We start from the raw sequence: 19863 nt of genomic DNA on the forward strand, positions 1-19863 counted from the left end.
ACACTGTTGATGACCCATTGCATCACTTTACTGATGATGGGGCGGTAATCGGCCAGGTTGGATTTGTCCTGCTTTTTGTGTACAGGACATAGCTGGGCAACTTTCTACATTGCTGGGTAGATGCCAGTGTTGTTGCTGTACCAGAACAGCTTGTCTGGGAGAGCGGCAGGTTCTGGAGCACAAGTCTTCAGTACTATTGCTAGTATATTGTCAGGGCCCATAGCCTTTGCAGTATCCAAGCCTTCAGCCATTTCTTGGCATCACGTGAAGTGAATCAAATCGGCTGAAGACTGGCATCTGTGATGCTGGGGACCTCCAGAGGAGGTCTGCTGTGTGTTTCCTCCGTTGACCAAATTTATTTCCCATTTTTCAATTTCTGTATTTTCCAGTGAATACTTTTAGACTTTTCAATACCAGTTTTATTCTACCCTACACGTTTTAATCCCATCTAAGATTCATTGATTAGAGTGTTTCACACAAGAGTTGAAAAACAAAGCGCTGCGGGGGGGGAGGGCAGGGCGGGCGGGGCAAGCCGACTGCTCACTCCCCAGAATGAGAGTTGGTCTCGAACCGACCGACTTTTGGAAAGCCTGCCCTGCAGCAATAACATGCTGGGGCCGGGCTAAACTTATGCCCCTCAGTGGACAGGAAGTCTCACCCTCAAGAGCTGCCAGGCTATCCGATTGCCTAGTAGTACCAGCAGTGCCAGTATTCAGTAGTGGGCGGGGAGAGATGAGAGAGCCTAGGGATGGGGGAGAGGTTGTGGGTGCTGGGTTTGGAGGGTAGCTGGGGAGGAATGAAGTGGGGGGGGGGTGACATCTTGGTGAGGTACCCCCGATGCACCAAGGGCACCCCACCGCTCCCTCACCGGCTGACTGATAAGTCCCCCCTTCCTTCCCATCTTTTCAAAGAATCCATTTCAAACGCGGCCCTTGCACCCTGGCCCGCCTGCCACTGCCCAGCATTTTATGGCAGCGGAGGCAGATTGATGCCTTTAATTGCCAATTAATATTTGCAGTTAAGGACCTCCAGTAGACCTAAGGGCAGGCGGCTCAGTGGGTGACTGGCCCTCCTCCCTCCCCCCATATTTTGGGGAACAAGTCGCAGGTGGTGGGAAGGAGGTGGGCTGAGCACCCAACATTTTTTTACATGCCCCCCAACTACACCCTTACCAATAGCACACCTGGCAGGGGCCTGTAAAATCCAGGCCAAATATACACATTGGGAAACCTGCAAGAGACACCCGATCCTTCAGGTTAAACAAATCTCTCATTTAATAATCAAATTAGAAATGCTCCATCAGCAAACTGTTTACTGTTCAGTTTAGAAGTGAAGGAAAGCGGCAGAGACTGATAACTTGGAATAGATTTATTCTCAAAGTAATTGGCAGGGGAATTAAATCTATCAAGATTTACAGCTCACACGACCTGTGGTGTGGAGAGGCTGTAAAGATTTGACTCCTTTATAGTGGTTGAACTTCATTCCTGATTATTGGGTCACAAATAATTGCCACAATGTTTTCCCTTTTACTGGATTAGCAATGACTAGAAAATCTATACTCCAAAAATACTGTATCTGCAGTTTCAGCTGAACTGTTGATTGATGGGTGTTTTGCCAGTGGCTAGGACCACTCCTGTAACCTTGCCATTTCATGTGGCCTCTCTTTCAGTCATGTCAATCACAGATGATGCCTTCTCTGACCAATTCTGACCCTCACTCTCACATCCCCTTCCAACCCACTCCCTTCTGCCTCCGGCCCTAGAAAAAATGCTCCCTCTAGATATCAACAATGACACTTGCAAATTCTCTACTTTCTAGCCTTTGGCTCTCCAATTGCCACAATAACTTCTGCAAGTGATGGAAGCATAAATAGTAACTTTCAAAATGAGAATTAAAACCTACCTCTGTGGCCAAGCATTTGGTCATCTGTCCTAATATCTCCTAATATGGTTTGGCATCAAATTTTGTTTAATAAAGCTCCTGTGAGGAGTTACATTTTTATTTTGTATTTGTTCATGTGATGTGGGCGTGGCTAGCAAGGCCAGCATTTATTGCCAATCCCTGATTGTCCTTCAGCTGTGGCAATGAGCCACCTTCTTGAACCACTGAGTACACCTACACTGTTATTAGGGAGAGTTTCATAAGATATTGTGTAAGAGTGAATTATTTAACATCACTTCCAGCAAAATAGTATCAGTTAGCAATTTCCATTGAGATAGCAAATTCACATTTTTGGAATCATGAGTTGATCTTGTGCTCTATTTCTGGAATATTGAGGTAGATTTTATGACACTCCCCCCCACCTCGGCCGGATGTGTTTTGGTGGAGAGTGGTGGGGCATGTAAAATACAATGATAGCTAGGCCATCTCCTTCCAGATCACCCCAACCCAATCCCCGTAATACAGTGGGTGGGTCAGTCGCCCACTAAGCTGCCTGCCCTTAGGCTTATTGAGACCCTTAACAGCCCAATTAAGTGGCAATTAAGGGCCTCATTCTGCATCCACTGCTGGACAGTGGGAGGTGGAAGAGAGTGCAGGAAGGAAGGGTTGGGGGGGGGGGGTGGTTTCCTTCTTCAAGGGCTGTCCTGTGCCCATTGGGTACCCCCTCCCACCTTTTCCTAGGGTGCCCAATCCCTCCCCATGCAAAAAGTCTGAACTCAGCTCATCTTGTATCCATGCTGCCTTCTTCGTGGGACTACTTGCAGCCCCAGCAGTGCCCACTAATTCTTAAGAAATTTCTGGGACTGCAAGAGATGCCAGCCAAATAGATTGGTCGGGACTTCTTTCCGCTAAGGGACGGAAGTTCCACTCTCAGCTTGTTAACGTTGCTGGCAGTATAACATTACTGCAGGGTGGCCTTTTATAAGTCAGTCAGTTTGTGACCCACTTTCCTACTGGGGGGTGGTGGTGAGCAATATGCGCCCCCACGCGCCCCCCCCCCCACCCCCCGCCATGAAATTCACCCCATTAATTTTAATAAGATACGTCCAAGTTTTAGAAAGTTTATTGTATTATTCATCGTTCTTCGAAATATTCATACAATTACCAGTCAGCATTTGCTCATGGGAAAGCAAGGATTGCAATGTGAAAATCTTTCTTCCATCCCTCAGTAGTTGATGGGCACTGAGGCCAATTCTTGCATTCATATGCCTCCTTGACCTAAGTCAGTGCAGATTCTTAATTGCAGCAGATGCTTTTCTGGTCGATGTGCTTCAATCCCACAGCGTGCAGTGTTTTATGTAGCAAACTGTCATTCTTTCTGCTGAGTTACTCTTTAGTGGCTTTAGGTGCACAGTTACATGACAGAGTCAAAGATAATGGGTGCCTCTGATTATATCAACACTGTGTTTCCTGCCAACACAAGATGGCCATGCAAAATGGCCGCCGATACCCATCTGCACATGCGCAGAAAGCGAATGATGCCATTAGTGGGAGACACAGTGCTAGTAAAACCCAGCTTAAAAAAAAACTTCTGTGATAGATGGGAGGGGAATATTAAAATAATCAGAGAAACTTTGTTTTCTCTTCCTAATTACACAAACAAAGAGTTAAAAAAAAATCTTGAATGATGCAGACTGTGTATATAATTGCTGTGACAAGCCTGGTGCCTTGAACTGAGTTGGAGGTCGAGGGAAAGCGGTACACGCGCCTAGTTTCTGGCTCACCTTTAACTTGCAGTGTCAAGTTTTATTTTTTGGAAACTTATTTCTGTTAAGCTACATGCATTTTTTTTATTTTGGTCAGTCAGTTTAACTACTTTGTGGTTTTGATTCTGACCTCCATTGCTCACAATGACATCACAGAGTAAACCAGTACAACTGTGCGCGCACCACGTTGGCAGCAAACGTAGCCTTAGATCAAAGTGTGGCTGATAAACCTGAAAAATTGAACTGCTAGTTTTATCGCCACCGGGCTAAAACTGCAACAACTCAGGTTCTTAAAGGGGAGAATTTTCTCCCCGTCCTGTTGGCTGGGTGGGAGCGGGTACGGGTGGGCCAATTAAGGCCCGCCCAGCATGACGCACACCCAGAAGCGCTGAGCTGCCTCAGGGAGATTATTTTCATTATTAAAGTTTTTAAAAAGTAGAAAAAATTATTCAGACATGTCCCCTCATGTGACAGGCCCCACCCCCACTTGCCGACCCAAAAATTCTGCCCCAAGTTTTGTTTGCTGAAAACTTACATCTCCCCAACTTTTCATTTTACATGAAGTAATCTACCATTATTGGAATCCAAACGTATTGATAAATTGAAATTGCAGGCCATTGTTATAATTGTCTGTCTTGTTTATTCGACACAAGTAAAACTATCTTTATCTTTTTCTTTGCAGATGATTGAAGGAGACCAACAGAATAGAATTACTTCCCTCCCTTTTGTTCACACAATTAGATTTTCAGGGCTTTCTTGCTGATTTTAGGTTGTAGGCCCACCTATATCAATAACAACATATTAATCCTAAAATTGTACAGCAAATTGATTTAGTGCATACCAACTTGCACTCTGCAGCTTTTGTTTTTGCCTAGTATTAAAAAGTTGCGAATTTAGTTTCTGTAGCAGCGTCTACATCCTGACCAATAGAAAGGCCATAAGCTTTCAGGACACCCTGTCATAGTAAATTGTCATAAAGATCTTTACAAGTTCTAATTGGGATCAACCACACAGGTTGTTTTCATCAATAACCAAAGTAAAAGCTGTTAGTCAAATGATATATGTGCGTAGCAGTTTTCTAAATGGCTGTTATCCCATTCTCTTGTAACACTTAACGAAATTAGTTGATTTGTTGTGCAGCCCTATACCAGATCAGTGGACACAAATATAATTTTGAAGAGCAAGCACAGTTGCCTTCTGTGAATCAGTCGTCTGCATTTGCAGTGGTATTATAAATAAAATCCACAAAACCACTGATCGGCTCCTTGGGGAAATTACTAAGACTAGTGAAAGCGTATCTTTGATGGGTGCAGAATAATAATAAACCACATCATCCATTCAAACAGTGGATCCTAGTAGAAGAAATATGTAATTTTTGTTCTGTTGATGACAACAGTAAAATGACAATGGACGAATAGCAGAAAAATGAGTTGTGTAATCCAAACCACACAAAAGGATTGGATTAAAATGAAATTGTTTGATGTCCCTTTACAAAAATCTCCAGGAATGAACCACATGTAGTTAAAATGTGGCATTATCAATGTATGCAATGCTTTGCATTAATCTTTTGAATAACATATAGCTGTTACAGCTTTCAGAATGTAGCCATAGTATCTATGAAGTGAGAATGATCCTGTATAAAGTTTTCAAAAGCACATTGAAGGCAGGAGGGCGAGGTTTCTGATCTTCTGCCTCACTTTGACTTGGCTGCTGCTCCCCATGTCCCAATACTGGAAAATCATGGGGTGTTGTCTTCTGTCAGCCATAGTGGAATGCAGATATACTGCACCTGTTGGGTGCCCATGGAGGAAAATAGCTCCTAATTGTTTGGAGAGTGCACACAACTGTGTCTGTGTCTAACTGCTTATGAATTTAAAATACATCCAGAAAGTACAAGGGAGCCTGTGGGCATTCCTAAACCACTTTGACACTGCACAAGAGTTCCATTCCAGCACAGAGTCTTTATTAGATTGCCTTCTCCAAGAGAAACAACTAGATCTGTTTTACAACAGAATCTGTTGTGCTACTGTTCTGATATCAAGAAGAGCAAGAGCTTTGTCTGCAGAAAGAACAAAGATTACTGCCTCCCTGATGGCATAGTGGGAGAATGCACCACCCTGAACGGGTCTTAGTCATACAGCTCTCATTCTGTGTCTATGCAGTGTTAACTGATCTCTGCTGGAGCAATTGGAGCATAACCATTAGCCTTAATGATCTTGGTTCTTAAAAGGAGAAACCTCCTTGGTTTCCTGCCCTTGATTACTAGTAATTCCTGCTGGAAAGTGTGCAATGTGCTTGTTAAATATGAATAGCGTAACACTCTGCTGTTTTGCTGACTTCATTTACAATCTTCCAGCTTTCCAGCTTCCAGCTATCTGGGAATGCAGCCTGAGGTATGGCTGCCTGGGTAGGTTGCTGCAGGGCTGCTCATGCCTCCGGAATCATATCCCAGGAAGAGATGTCTTCCAAATGAAAAGGGAGAAAATTGAAATAATACTTCTTAAAAATTGGTTATTTTTTTCCAAATTTGTTAACAAATTTTACCACCTCTAATCTAAAGGTCTTGACCCTTACTAGAGTTTGATTCTATGGCGTTGGTTATCTTTGATACCTTTCCCATGTGGTGAATGTCAATAGATTAAATGATGGTGGGCAGCGTGGCAGGCATTAGACCTGAGCCTTCAGACCTAACCACCTCCTCTTTTCACTTCCAGTAGGAACCCATACATAGCCATGTATGGTTGTTTATTCCTCTTTCTCCATCCATGCATTCTGAGGTGAACTCTACCAGCACCGTAACTGAGATCAGCTAACTTGGCTCAGACCAGTGATGTTGTTGTTATGTTTGGATTGCCTAAACTTAACCAGTTCAGCCATCAGGGCACTGCTGGTTTTAATTATGTTCTGATAGTTTTATGTGTTCTTAGGAACTGTTAATTAAACAGATTACAAATTGTAATTAGTCTTGCCATTGATTGTAATCTATGATTTATTAAACTATATTTTTATCTTGCAGCTGATGTTACTTTCTACAATGAGCCATCCGTCAAGAATTTCTTGCCTTTTGATGTTCTTTGGGAGTTTGATGGTGCAGCTGAGCAATGGAGAGTGTGAGCCCACAAAAAAGCATGCATACCTGGACTGGAATGTGCAATACAACTTTTCTAGCTTCAAAGCAAAAACATTGATACAGAACATAGTCCTACATAATCAACATATATATGTAGGAGCAATAAATAAGATATATGTTGTGAATAGTAACCTAGAAAAGCTCTCTGAATTCAAAACTGGCCCTGTTTTGGAATCCCTGAACTGTTCGCCATGTGACAACTGTGAGGAAAGTGAAAACAGCTCTGCAATTATATGGAAAAACAACACAAACATGGTCTTACTTGTAGAAACGTTTTATGGAGATCAGCTCATTAACTGTGGCAGCACAAGGAATGGTGTGTGTTTTCTCCACAATCTCAAGCATGATGATCCTGCTGATATTTCAAGCAATGTTCAGTGTATGTATTCACTCCATAACAACAAACCCAACAAGTGCCCAGATTGCATTGCTAGTCCTCTAGGTACAAAAGTGTTGATGATGAAGCAAGATGGATTTGTGAATGTGTATACAGTAGCAACACTGAGCTCTGCTCCTTTGGCATTCCAATTGCACTCAATATCTATAAAGAGATTAAAAGAATCTGAAGATGGTTTTCAGTTCCTCTCAGATCATTCCTACATGGATGTTATTCCACAATACAGGGATGCCTATCCTATTAAGTATCTATATGGTTTTGAAAGTGGGAGCTATGTTTATTTTTTAACTGTGCAACGTGAATCTCTGGGCTCGCAGGCATCTCACACCAAAATTATTCGATTAAACAAGTCTGATCCTTATTTACATTCTTATGTAGAAATGCCACTCGAATGTATTATCAGTGAAAGACGGAAGAAGAGATCCGCAAATATCGAAATCTTCAATATCATGCAGGCAGCGTATGCAACTAAACCAGGTGCAGATTTTGCTGGGCAGTTAGGTGTTTCTGCGGAAGAGGATGTCCTTTTTGCAGTATTTGCACAAAGTAAACCAGAGTCTACCGAACCTGCCAATAGATCAGCTGTCTGTGCATTTTCTGTAAAATCCATCAATCAGTTCTTTGAAGATTTCATTGATGATTGTTGCAAAAAAGGTCTCTCAAAGGGTCTTCACCACTTTTATAACGCTGCTGATAGATACTGTGTGAATAAGGTGAGTTAGTTAAACAGATATTTAAATGATAATATTGCAGATGCAAACTTTAGTTATGATGCATGAAAAGGTATGTTTTCATGATATTTATTATTAAGAAGACATTAAAAATTTAAATGCAAGAAAAGATGATCATTGTCACTGACTTTCATAATTTTAGTGTATTGGTGTTGCTCTTTCCTGTGGGTTGCTTTTGCTATGCATTTTGCCAGATGGATTTCAGGAATCGATTTGATCACGGCAACAGATGAGTTATCTTTTTTTCTCCAATAATGAATGAGAATAAGAGAGATCACAGGCTATGAAAGACTCTCAGTGATGATATTGTGCGAATGCTTAAGATACTTGTATCAATTTCCTTTCTCTTCTATTTAAAAGCCTTCTTAACTGGTCTATTTTAAACTGATTAACACTTCCATTAGATTGATAGAGAAACATGTGGCAAGGGATAAAACACTTTAGAGAGAAAAAAAAATCACAGTTCCTTGCCAAGGATCACTTTGCTTATGTAAAAATGTGGGAATATAAGAATGTATAAGACCACAGAAGACCAGTCGTAGTTCCTAGGACATATCATATTTCATACCTTATCAATATTTCGGCCAAGTATTTCCCAATTCTTTTCATTAAAATCAACCCCCACACACAAATATCTCCCTAGACAATCTATCCCATGTATTTACTCCCCTCTGTTAAAATCTGAGTTGTTTTTTCACATTCTCCTTTTCTAACCTTGAGGCTATATCCTCTTATTGCAGAGCTTGTGACAATGTTAAAAACATGAACATTTATCTTAGCTACTCAGCTTAGTGTCTTGAATACTTAAATAAGATCACCCCCTTAGCATTCTCCTCTGTAAAAATAATCCCACCTTTTGTAGCTTCACCTTCTAATCTAGGGGCCTAACCCCAGTTATTAATTTAGTTGCCCATTGCTCCATCTTGTCCAATGCCCATGGGTGTCTCTCACATAATAATGAAGCCATAATTATAGGCTGCACACCTGTGCAAGCTACTCTGTGCAAGCTCAGAATTTCTTCTTGAGATTTGTGCTCTATTCTCTTGGCTATTATAACCTATGGTCACATTTGCTCTTGTTACGGCTGGTGCACAGAGTGCTGATGGCTTCAATTATCTATCCACCAATAACTCTCAAATCCTTCTTCAGTGTTGTGTCCTGTATAATAATACAATTTCACATGTGTTACCATTTTTTATTATCCTTTACAAATCTCATGACTGCACTTTCCACAGTAATTGGGTGTAAGCCTTGGCTCAGTAATAGTTTGCTTATCTCTTGAGTCAGAAGGCCATGGATTCAAGTCCCATTCCAGTGATTTGAGTATATAATCCAGGGTGACACTTCAGTGTGATGCTGAAACATAGTTCCCACTTTCTTTACTCTCAGTGATAGCGCCTTTCACATAAGACTTTCAACCAAGACCCCTGCCCTCCACAGGTGGATGTAAAAAATCCAATTGCACTAATCAGAGACGAGCCGGGGAGTTCTCCCAATATCCTCACCGATTGCTTAATTTGCAACTGTCACCAGAAAAATAAAATGATCTGAACATTGCCTCTTTGTGGCATATGGCTGTCTGCAAATTGGCTGCCACATTTCCCTACATTGCCACAGTGACTACTTTTCAAAAGTATCTCTTTAGCTGTAAAGTGCTTTGGGGCGTCTTGAGGTCATGAAAAGGGCTCTATTGATGCAAGTCCTTTTCTTTCCTTAATATCTGACACATATCAGCCTAGCTTCTCAATCTAGCCAGGTCCCTTTGCATTTGATCAGCCGATTCCTGACTGTATTCAGTTCCCTTCCATTTTGGAGCCGTCTGAAAACTTGGAGAGTTTTGCTTTCATCCAAATACCATGTCATTTCTGTACATTTGTAAACAGCAGCAGCCTCTGCATTGATCCCTGAGGCATCTGACTAATTACCTCTTTCTATGTCTTCCACCTCCATGTACAACTACCCTTTTGGTTTCTCTTCTTCAGCTTTTTATTGATCCAACATTTCAGCAGCACTGCACCTATGCTGTGCCTTGCAGTGTTGTGTACCAGTCTCCTATGTGAAACAATATCGGCAGTTTTACTAAAATATCAATAAACATAATCCATTAGTGCTACTGATGTTTTCCTGACAATACTACAACATATTACAGAAATTCTTAAAAGGACAGGGTGATCTAAATATACTTGTAGTCTGGTTTAGGCATCCATAGATGGGTGACAATTTTGGCAAGCAATTTTTAAACTGAGTTATACCAAACTCTAAATTTATACTCAAATTACTGAGCATTTTGTACCAGCCTTTTTCCCCGTATTCTACTTCTAAATATTGCACAGACATTTACTGAAAAGTTGCCTTGTATAGTCTCTGTGGGCACATGCAAATTTTGAAAGAGAACATATCACAGCTTTCCAATGATACCAACAAGGGTGAGACAAATGCATTCAGCAGTGGGACTGTGGCTAGTCCTGGTGAGTGAGTAATTACAATCCATTCATTGTGAATACAAGCTCACTGCATTCTGCTGCACCACTTTGGAGGTTCTATTTATGAGTTTTGTTAGAATTGCATGCATTTATCAACTGATGTCAGTATGGATTCAGGTTTGAGTCTTTCCTCTGAATTCCACACAGATCTGCATTTCTTTAATTGGCCGTGTTCAAAGGATTGTCGGTTGTTAGCAGTCCATGAAAAGTTTAACATGGCAGTTTCCATAAAAGTTTAAAGAAATCCTAAACTGTATGGCAGAGCCACCTTATTTTGCATATAATATAATTGATCCAAAAGAATTGTTTGATTGTAATATTGCTCTCAGCAGACAATTGATTTTACTTTAAATAGCTGTAATTTCTTGGGAAACTTGGCTCTATTTCCTGATTTATTTAAACGGATATGGATAAATGTTATCTTGTGTTCCATCTTTTGTAGAATAAACTTGTCCAAGTTTTATTTCTTACTGCAGCTTAGACAGAGCATGAGTATTTTATACAGAATGTAAGCACTAGCATTTTTTTTAAAGTATTGATGAAAATCCTTTAAATTTTTTGAAGAAACATAATGTGGACATTGAATTCATTAAGTCTGTGAGTATATCCATATCTCTTTGTTTCATTACACAAATTGACATAGCAAATTGATTTCTGCCTGTAATGGCACTTACATTGTGATAGACCATGTCCCTTATGAGCTCAGATTAGTGTCTGGTAATGGTTGGTATTGATTTGTCTCGACTATGATGGTCCAAATGAAGCAACATCCACATGTATTGTGTAAGGAAAAATTGATGTTCTTAACAGAGAGCATTTTTACTATTAATTTTAGATCTAAAAAACTTCAATGATTTAAGATGATTAAAAAGTATTTTTAACTTTTTCAGAACTCCATTGTAAGATTTTGTTTAAGCATTAGTGGGGGCGTGCTGAGTTTAGGCTTAGTACACTAAAGCTGGACTGTATCTTTTTTATATCCATCCTGGGAGTCACTCGTAAAGCCAACATTTGTTGCCCATCTCTAATTGGCCTTGAGAAGGTAGTGGTGAGCCACCTTCTGAACAGCGGAGTGGTTTGCTTTTTCAGAGGGCAGTTAAGAGTCAACCACATTGCGGTGGGTCTAATAGAGGCCACTGGGTAAGGATGGCAGATTGCCTTTCCTAAAGAACATTAGTGAACCAGGTGAATTTTTACAAGAATCCTGTTGTTACATGGTCACCGTTGCTGATACTAGCTTTTTATTTCCAGATTTATTTAATGCACTGTATATAAATTCCTTAGTTGCTGTGGTGGGATTTGAATTGACGGACCAGATTTAGGTCTCCTGTTGGAGGCAGGAATGGGGTCAAAAAAGTAAAAACTTTAGGATTTGGCTGCAAATTCTAATTTGAAGTGCCTTCACAACCTAGTTTTGTGTGGCTTCTTCGTGGTTTGGGAAGGCCTTGAGTGCAAATCCCACATGAACCTCTTCTGAGGCTGGGGTCACCTTTGTGAGGACTGTAAGAAATTTGAATTTACTTCCCCCCCACTATTTTTATGTGCTAGTGTGAATTTTGGAAGCCCTAAAAAAGCCTTGCTAGGTTTGAGAGTTTGTGACTAGCAGAGGAAGCCAGCTGAGAAGTCAGGAACACTCTGACAGCTAAGTGTTAAATGTTTTAACACCTTCAAGTGTCACTATTAGATATTGTAATATTGATATTTTAGTGCAATGATTGACCATAGGGCTCTGTCCTATAAAGGTAAGTTGACCATTACATTGACCAACTGAGATGCATTAGAGTACTTTTCCCATTGGAGAAAGTGCCACCTTGCATTCAAAACTGTAGAAAAATGTGCTGGGAAACTTTCCTGTTATATTTTGAACTGTGAGTTAAAAAAATTAATCTGACAGGCAATTTGCACTGAAATGGAACACTATCTGCCTTTCAGTTTCAGGGCCTGGAGCTGCAAGTTAATATTTTAATAGCTGTAGCCGTTATGAATGATTGGCTGAGTTTCAAAAGCCGTGAGCACTGATCTTAGGTGGTCTGTTGACACAATTGGTCAGGGGAGTGATTGACAGTTTTAAGAGGTTATAATAACAATATCTGCCTTTGGTCTGATTTCTGAATAACTGTTTGTTTACATAACTTAATGGTCACTTAAAGTCATTTAACTTTTTTCTATAGGACCACAATTTTTTTTCTTTTCCGTATCAATGTCAGATATTTGAATGAGAGTTTTTTAGATTGTTACAGTTTTAATTTTTTTCATCTGCAAAAATTCCCACTGCAATTATTGCCCGGCTCCTGAGCACTATATATAGTAAATACTGGGTGAGTGACTATGGACAGTGCATGGGGGATATGAGCTGACAATGGGATGGCATGGGGATATGAAGGGAATGGAGGAGCCATAGGTCTATGAGGGGCATGGACGGGGCATAGGTTTGCATGGGGATATGAGGGGGCATAAGGGATATGAGTGGGCATGAAGGTTTTTAGAGGGCATGGACGGGGCATGGTGGTGAGTGGGGGGATGAGAAAGGTGAGGTTCATGAGATTCAGGGGGCAGGTTGGGAGCTGGGCTGCTGTCCTGGAGAACCTAGACAAGCCTTCTAACCAGCCCACCTCCACACTTGCAATCATCCCACACTGCATCACAGCTCGCAAAATCCAACCCCTCCCTGCTCATGTCTCTCAGAGACAAAAATATTGTGGAAATGGGATTCGGGGGTGGGCTCAGGTTTCAGAAGTCGGGAAAAGGCCTAACTCGTGTTTCGCAAGCCTGAGAGGAAACCCAGGGCATTAGTCCAGACCCCTGGATCATCAGGCCTGTAAGGTAACCACTATGCTACCATTCCCATTCGGAGATGGTTGACTGGTGCAGCAGTAACACTGGTGTGATTCTGGGTTAACAGGAAAATAAGATCAATTAGGTTATTTGTTCCCATCTGTCTGCAGTCAAGACATCAGCTCTGAATACAACATTTGTTTTGCAAACAGATAATTATAAGTGCTCCATTATTATTGAAAATTAACAGATGCACTATCTGTAAAGTGGTGGGAACAGATTGGTTTGAAGGATGAGACCTTTAGTTGGCTTGCTATCATCTGGCCCCAGTGCATTAAGAATGATTGTTAATGTTTACCATTCAGTTTGTTCCTGTCATGTTTGATCAACTAGCTGTTGCTTTCTCTGACCTTTTTAGCTTTCATGCATCACTGTTTCAGCTTGTAGATATCTCTCCATGGCCTCTGCAGCATGGAACTGTGTGTTTAACTGATATTCCCTGTTGTGTGTCTGTGTGCATATGTGTGACTTTGAAAGGCAAGTCATGCCTGACGAAGCTGATTGAATTTTTGAGAGGTGGCTGAAGTAGTGGACTGTGAATGTTATTTACATGGACTTCCAGAAGGCATTTTATAAAGTGCAACATAAGAGACTGTTACCTAAAGTTGAAGCTCATGGAATTGAAGGCAAGTATTGAGCTGGTTAGAAAATTGCCTGAGTGACAGGAGACAGAGAGTAGGGATAATGGCAGGTATTCTAATTTGCACAATATAACTTTTGGTGTGTTACAGGATATGTGGTGGAGCCTTAACTACTCAACAGATTTATTAGGTGATGGGACAGAAAACCACATATCCATGTTTGTCAATGACATAAAGATAAAGTGGTATTGTAAGCAATGTAGATGGAAGGATAAAATGACAAAGAGATCATATGAATGAATGTGCAAAAAAATGGCAAATGGATTCCAATATAGACAAATGTGAGATCATCCATTTTGGGTTTGAAAAGGATAAAACAAAGTACTTTCTAAATGGTGAAAGGCTACAAACAGTGGAGGTCCAAAGAGATTTGGGGTCGCAGATACATAAATCATTGAACTGTCATGAACAGGTACAGAAAATAATCAAAAAGGCTAATGGAATGCTGGCTTTTATATCTAGATGCAAGGAGTTAGAAGCCATGCTTCAGCTATACAAAGCCCATGTTAGACCACACCTGGAGTATTGTGAGCAGTGGTAGACACCACACCTTAGGAAGGATATATTGACCTTGTAGGGAGTGCAACATAGATTCACCACAATGATACCTGGACTCCAAGGGTTAAGTTATGGGGAGAGATTACCAAAACTACGTTTGTGTTCCCTGGAATTTAGAAGGTTAGGGCTAATTTGCTCAAAGTTTGCAAGGTGTTAAGGGGAACAGATAGGATGGATTTCCGCTGGTTGGGGAGTCATGGAGTAGGAGACATAGGCTGGGATTTTCTGGCCATGTCATGGTGGGACCCATTGCTGTAGATTTGGCAGCGCAGCCAAAAGGCCATTGACTTTCTTTCATGATCGACTTTTGAAATCCAAAGACATTAAGGGATATGAGACAAAAGCAGGTATATGGAGTTTGGTTACAGATCAGCCATGGTCTCATTGAATGATAGAACAGACTCAAGGGACTATATGACTCCTTATGTTCCTCCATTTCTATGTTTCTATTTGTTAATATCATTCAAATGCCCTCAATTTTTACCCAATCAGAAGGCAGTAATTTCAAAAATTGGTGAAATAAAGCTGTAGTTTATTCAATATGAGTGGAAGAGCAAATAATGCCCAAGTGGTATGAATGTTATAATATTGATAGGGTTGCCTTTGTGTCTTATGCTAATACAATGTGTTACAACCATTTTATTTATGTCGGTTGGCTGGTTTATCAACCTCCAAAATGCCATTTGGTGCTTTTAACTTTAAACCTTATAAATGGATATCAATTAAAAAATTCAAAGCTATCATCAGAAACAGGAACCCATACCATTCTAATTCTGCCCATTTCTGGGTTTAATGGAGGTGAACAAAGGGTGAACAATTAATCTGCTTGAGGGAAAGAGGGTTGGGGTCATTTAAATATTATAATGAGGCTGTCTGCCTTCATTTTTAGTGTTATTGTATTTTTAACTCATTTCAAGGTTTCCCAGGCCTCGAGAAATTTGGCAAGAAGCCAAGAAGGGCTGAAAAACAAAGTGCCTTTGTTACACTGGTTATGGACCAGGAGGAGAAAGAATGTTTCCTCTCTAGCCAACAAAACTGCTCAGTAAACACTCATCCCCACATGATCCACTTGCTTTCCTCTTCCCCACCCCCGCCACCATCTATCCCCTTGACCATCAATGCCCAGCAATCAGCACACGATCTCTCTCACTCCAACATTAGACCCACCTGCTCTTATTAACTGCAGCCTTGTGAAGTAAGGTGGCGAACAGCCTCTCATTCAGGCTGCCCATGGCAGCAACCGGGCAGAAAATTTTAAAGGAGCCCTACAGTTTAAAAACTACAGGACATTCAGGAAACCCATTCTTCCAGTTTCCCTGATCTCATAATATGCCAATATTGAAAGATCATTTTAGAGGAAGGAATCAGGCTGAGTGTTTCATATAACAAACCATGCATTTGGTACTAAGGCCACAAAGCACCTGAATATTCCAATGGTACATTAGCAGTTGGAGAAGGGAAGAAGAAAAGTGGCTAATGATGTATGTGGCAACAAATTCACCACTGCAATTATTGGGGTGTATCTCATAAAACATAAAAACCTATCTTGGTATAAAATGCACAGTAGAATGAGTGGCATGAAGAGGCTTGCAGTCCGTGCTGCTGACTGAAGTCAGAATCATTTATTTCATGTTCAGAATTATCTCCAAACTGAGGTAAATTTGATTGGATGGACAGATACTGACTCAGAGTGCTTAAAGGCAATTCAGCACATTTTTGCTTTTATTTCTATCCAGTTTTTGTGCCAGTGACTTGTAATTGATTGTGGTTTCTATATGTCTTACTAAATAAATGTCAAGAATTAGGCTGTAAAATGTTAAGTCAAATGTTTTATACAAACAGCGCAGAGAATAAAACACAACCTCCTATTGGCCCTCCAGCTTCCGGAGCTCGCTGTCATCCCTGATTGGATGGCGAGCCTGCTCACTGCCGTTAATTGGCCTGCCTCTTTAAAAATCGGGGTGGAGTTCCCAGAACTGAACCAATGGCTCTTTGCCGATATGACAAAAAGCAGAGCGTACAAGTGTTTCTGATTGTTGGCCTTGCTTTCCCTTTTTGGTTACCGCTTTCTGGCTATCTGCTATTATGATGTGTCACATGGGTGAAAATGCCAGACTTCACAAGCATGGAAATGTCAAACAGCTTTGGAGAGGGAAGCTGCCACTGTGGTCAATCTGACCATAATAAGGCCATCAGAAAAAACCCAATCCAATAACAAGCAGCTCCAACAGGGCAATTAATTAGGGCACGCAATATTCAATTTTCTGATGGGGCACAGAGGCATGTCTGGTGCGCTGCCCAGCAATCACCATGATGCAGTTAAAGTATCACTGGACAAAAACGTAGTAGGGAGAAATCTGTTCACATATGCAAAAAGAGGTGCTATGCAAACTATGTCAATTCCTCAGGTACAAACAGACCTGCTGGTCAGTAGCTTCATGGCCCCAGTGGGTTTTCTCAGTGAAACCCATATGGGCTGTGCAAACAGCAGCTTGTGATGCTGCCTGCCCCCGGGAGTCAACATAGTCTATGTGGCACCATTAGAAGTGACACAGCGCAGTTTTCTCCCCCAGAGGTTGCACTGAGATGTGCGGCGCTGAATGAGATGGAAGTTTTTTATTTAAATGAGTATGTGAAATACATTGACCTGCGTTGAGTATAAGGCATTTCTGCTAAATTTAGTGCATGTGGCTAAAATGGTGTCACCGTAGCCATGCTTGTGGCTGCTCAGAAATCAACACTACCTGAAACTTTGTATAAAGATATCTATTTAAATTGCTACTCATGTAAAGCTGTAGCTTGTCAAGTGACATTATTAGCTTGCAACATTATTAGCCTGCAGCAATGATTCTCACCACACAATTGCTCAAAACTGAACAAGAATCTCATCTATTGGTTTCATTATATCAGTGGATAATGCTGTGGTTCAGCAAGATAGGAAGGAGACTGTGGTTCAACAGGTTTCATAAAAAAGACTTTGTTTCAGAATTGTGTGGTGTAAAATGCAGCTGACAGCAAGTGTCCCCTGAGAAGTTTAAACTATAAAAAGGCTGCAGTTCGTAAGAAGCATATGATTCTGAGTGTGTATGTTTATTTGTTTTTAATCGTTGCTAATTATGATTTCTAGCCTATGCCAAGATTTCTGTTTTCTTTATGCAAATACCATTTAAGCTTCTGTACAGTACTTCAGTTGTTTTAGCAAGTGGCCAGACACTTTTAAGTATGAACCAAAACACAAGCACAGACATTGCTGGAAAAACTCAGCAGGTCTGACAGCATCTGTGGAGAGAAAGACAGAGTTAATGTTTCGAGTCCATGTGACTCTTCATCAGAATTTTTAAGTACAGTTCATTATTGGCTGGTCAGTTCCAGTAAGGATTCCTCACTAAACTCAAAATTAATATACTGTGTTTTCTTTTGTACGTGAAATTCATTATACAATTTGCCACGGTAAAAGTTTATCTATACCTGGGGACAATTCAAAATTGGTTGATACCAAACAAACAACAGTACTGCAGAAGTGACCGTTAAGGTTGTGCTGGTTTTTCTAGCATAATTTTCCTGAAGTTGGCCAAGCCAGTGCAAAAGATTAAAGATTTCAAATACATGTTACATGCAACACAAGTAGAGTTTTTGTGAGCTTTTGTGCTGCTTTCAAAAACATTGTGTTGGAAGCTGTCCATTTCCTCAGACCAAATTAATCACCATGGCGATCTAATTGCGTCCCATTGTTGGGCCTTCAAGGAGGCTCTTAAAATTAAACGCAGAACTTTTACCACAGCTTTCAGGATCCTACGGACAGGCTCGAATTTGGGTTTGAAGCCCATGCTTTGTGAGGAACAATCATTCTACTGTGATTTTCCCTGAATCAGCCAATTAACGGCCAGAGGATGGGATTGGATCCAATTATGGACGGTGGGTGGGCTTTCAAAGCTGCTCAGAAGGAGCAGGACCTGGCCTTTCAAAGGTAAGTGAGAGAGAACACACCCCAAATCTTTCAAATTTAAAGTAAAAATTAAATTTGAGCAGCTGGGCCACCATTGTGGAAGGGGGAGATCTCTCCAAAGGACTGCCTGTAGTTACAGCTGTGTCCATACAGGCAGAGAGGGCTTCTAAAACTGTGCAGATTGGCTGCCGCATTTCCTATATTACCACAGTGACAACACTCCAAAAGCATTTCATTGGTTGCAAAGCACTTTGAGATGCCTATTAGTCATGAAAAACACCAAATAAATGCAAGTCTCTCCTTCTTTCTTTCAAAGACGCCATTCTCAACTACCTCCGGTTTGTGCTGTCTCACATGGAATATTTTACATTTGTGCTGATGCAAATTAGTTTGAGTGGCAACATGTAAAAAAAAATTCGAAAACTAGCGCAATGCTAAGCACAAATTGTAATACAGGTGGCACAGGCTAATGGTTTAATTCTTTTTCAACCTGGTCTTATATTTTTTTCCTAATAATAGTTCAAGAGCTAAAATATGATGCAATATAGTTCCAAATGAGTTAGTTGGTAAACCCTGGTCAGAGGATGTGTACAGCAGAATCAGATTTTTTTTTTTAGAAGCGGTAGATGGAAAGATCCAGGTGTAGATCTTTGAACTTGCGAGGCTAGCAGCAGAGACCCAGTGCTCAAAACAGGATGTGAATCTTAACCATTCCAGGGCTTCTTTGAAAGGAAGAAAAACTTGCATTAATATGGCACTTTTCACGACCATCGGACATCTCAAAGCACTTAACAGCCAATGAAGTACTTTGAAGTGTAGTCACTGTTGTAATGCAGGAAATGTACAGCCAATTTGCATACAGCGAACTCTCACAAACAGCAGTGTGATAATGGCCAGATTATTTGTTTTTGTGATGTTGATGCAGAGATAAATATTGGCCAGGACACCAGGATAACTCCACTGCTCTTCTTCAAAGTAGTGCCATGAGAGCTTGTGTATCCACCCAAACGGGAAGGAGGGGATTCGGTTTAACATCTCATCCAAAAGACAGCATCTCCAATAGTGCAGCACTCCCTTAGTACTGTACAGAGTGTCAGCCTTGGTTTTTGTGCTCCAGTCCTGGAGTGGGACTTGAACCCAGAGCCTCGTGACTCAGAGGCAAGAGTGCTACCAACTGAAACCAGTTGGACTTTGCACAGTGCACACTTTGCCCAGTTCAATCCAAGAATGAGGAGCGGAGTCCTATGCATATTATTGTCCAGTATTTTCAGGATTTCTGTTTCTGCTGGGTGGGAGGCCTGAAAATTTACCCCTTAAAGTTCAAAGGTAAATTTGACAGCCTTTTCATTATTAAACATGAGACAATATTGAAAGGAAAATGGAGAACATTCATTTATTGACAGCAATGAATGTGAACAGAGCAAAGCAACATGAATACACCTTAAGCAAACATGCATATTTTTTATCCCTAGGGTGAACTTGTTCTGCAACAACT

At 40.9% G+C, this 19863-nt stretch overlaps 1 protein-coding gene across 2 annotated transcripts in view; it reads left to right on the forward strand.

The window, feature by feature from the left end:
• met (MET proto-oncogene, receptor tyrosine kinase) overlaps positions 1-19863 on the forward strand; it is a 144803-nt gene that overhangs the window by 29895 nt on the left and 95045 nt on the right. Inside the window, exons 1-2 of one of the 2 annotated variants that reach the window (XM_041216123.1) lie at positions 7123-7156; positions 7553-7887. In XM_041216123.1, the coding sequence (XP_041072057.1) occupies positions 7555-7887 (333 nt within the window). In that variant the 5' untranslated portion in view covers positions 7123-7156; positions 7553-7554. Of the gene's footprint in view, positions 1-6663; positions 7888-19863 lie in introns of those variants that run through there. The other variant, XM_041216122.1, reaches the window with a different exon arrangement.

Source organism: Carcharodon carcharias, chromosome 21 (assembly GCF_017639515.1).
Source record: "Carcharodon carcharias isolate sCarCar2 chromosome 21, sCarCar2.pri, whole genome shotgun sequence".
Lineage (NCBI taxonomy): Eukaryota > Metazoa > Chordata > Chondrichthyes > Lamniformes > Lamnidae > Carcharodon > Carcharodon carcharias.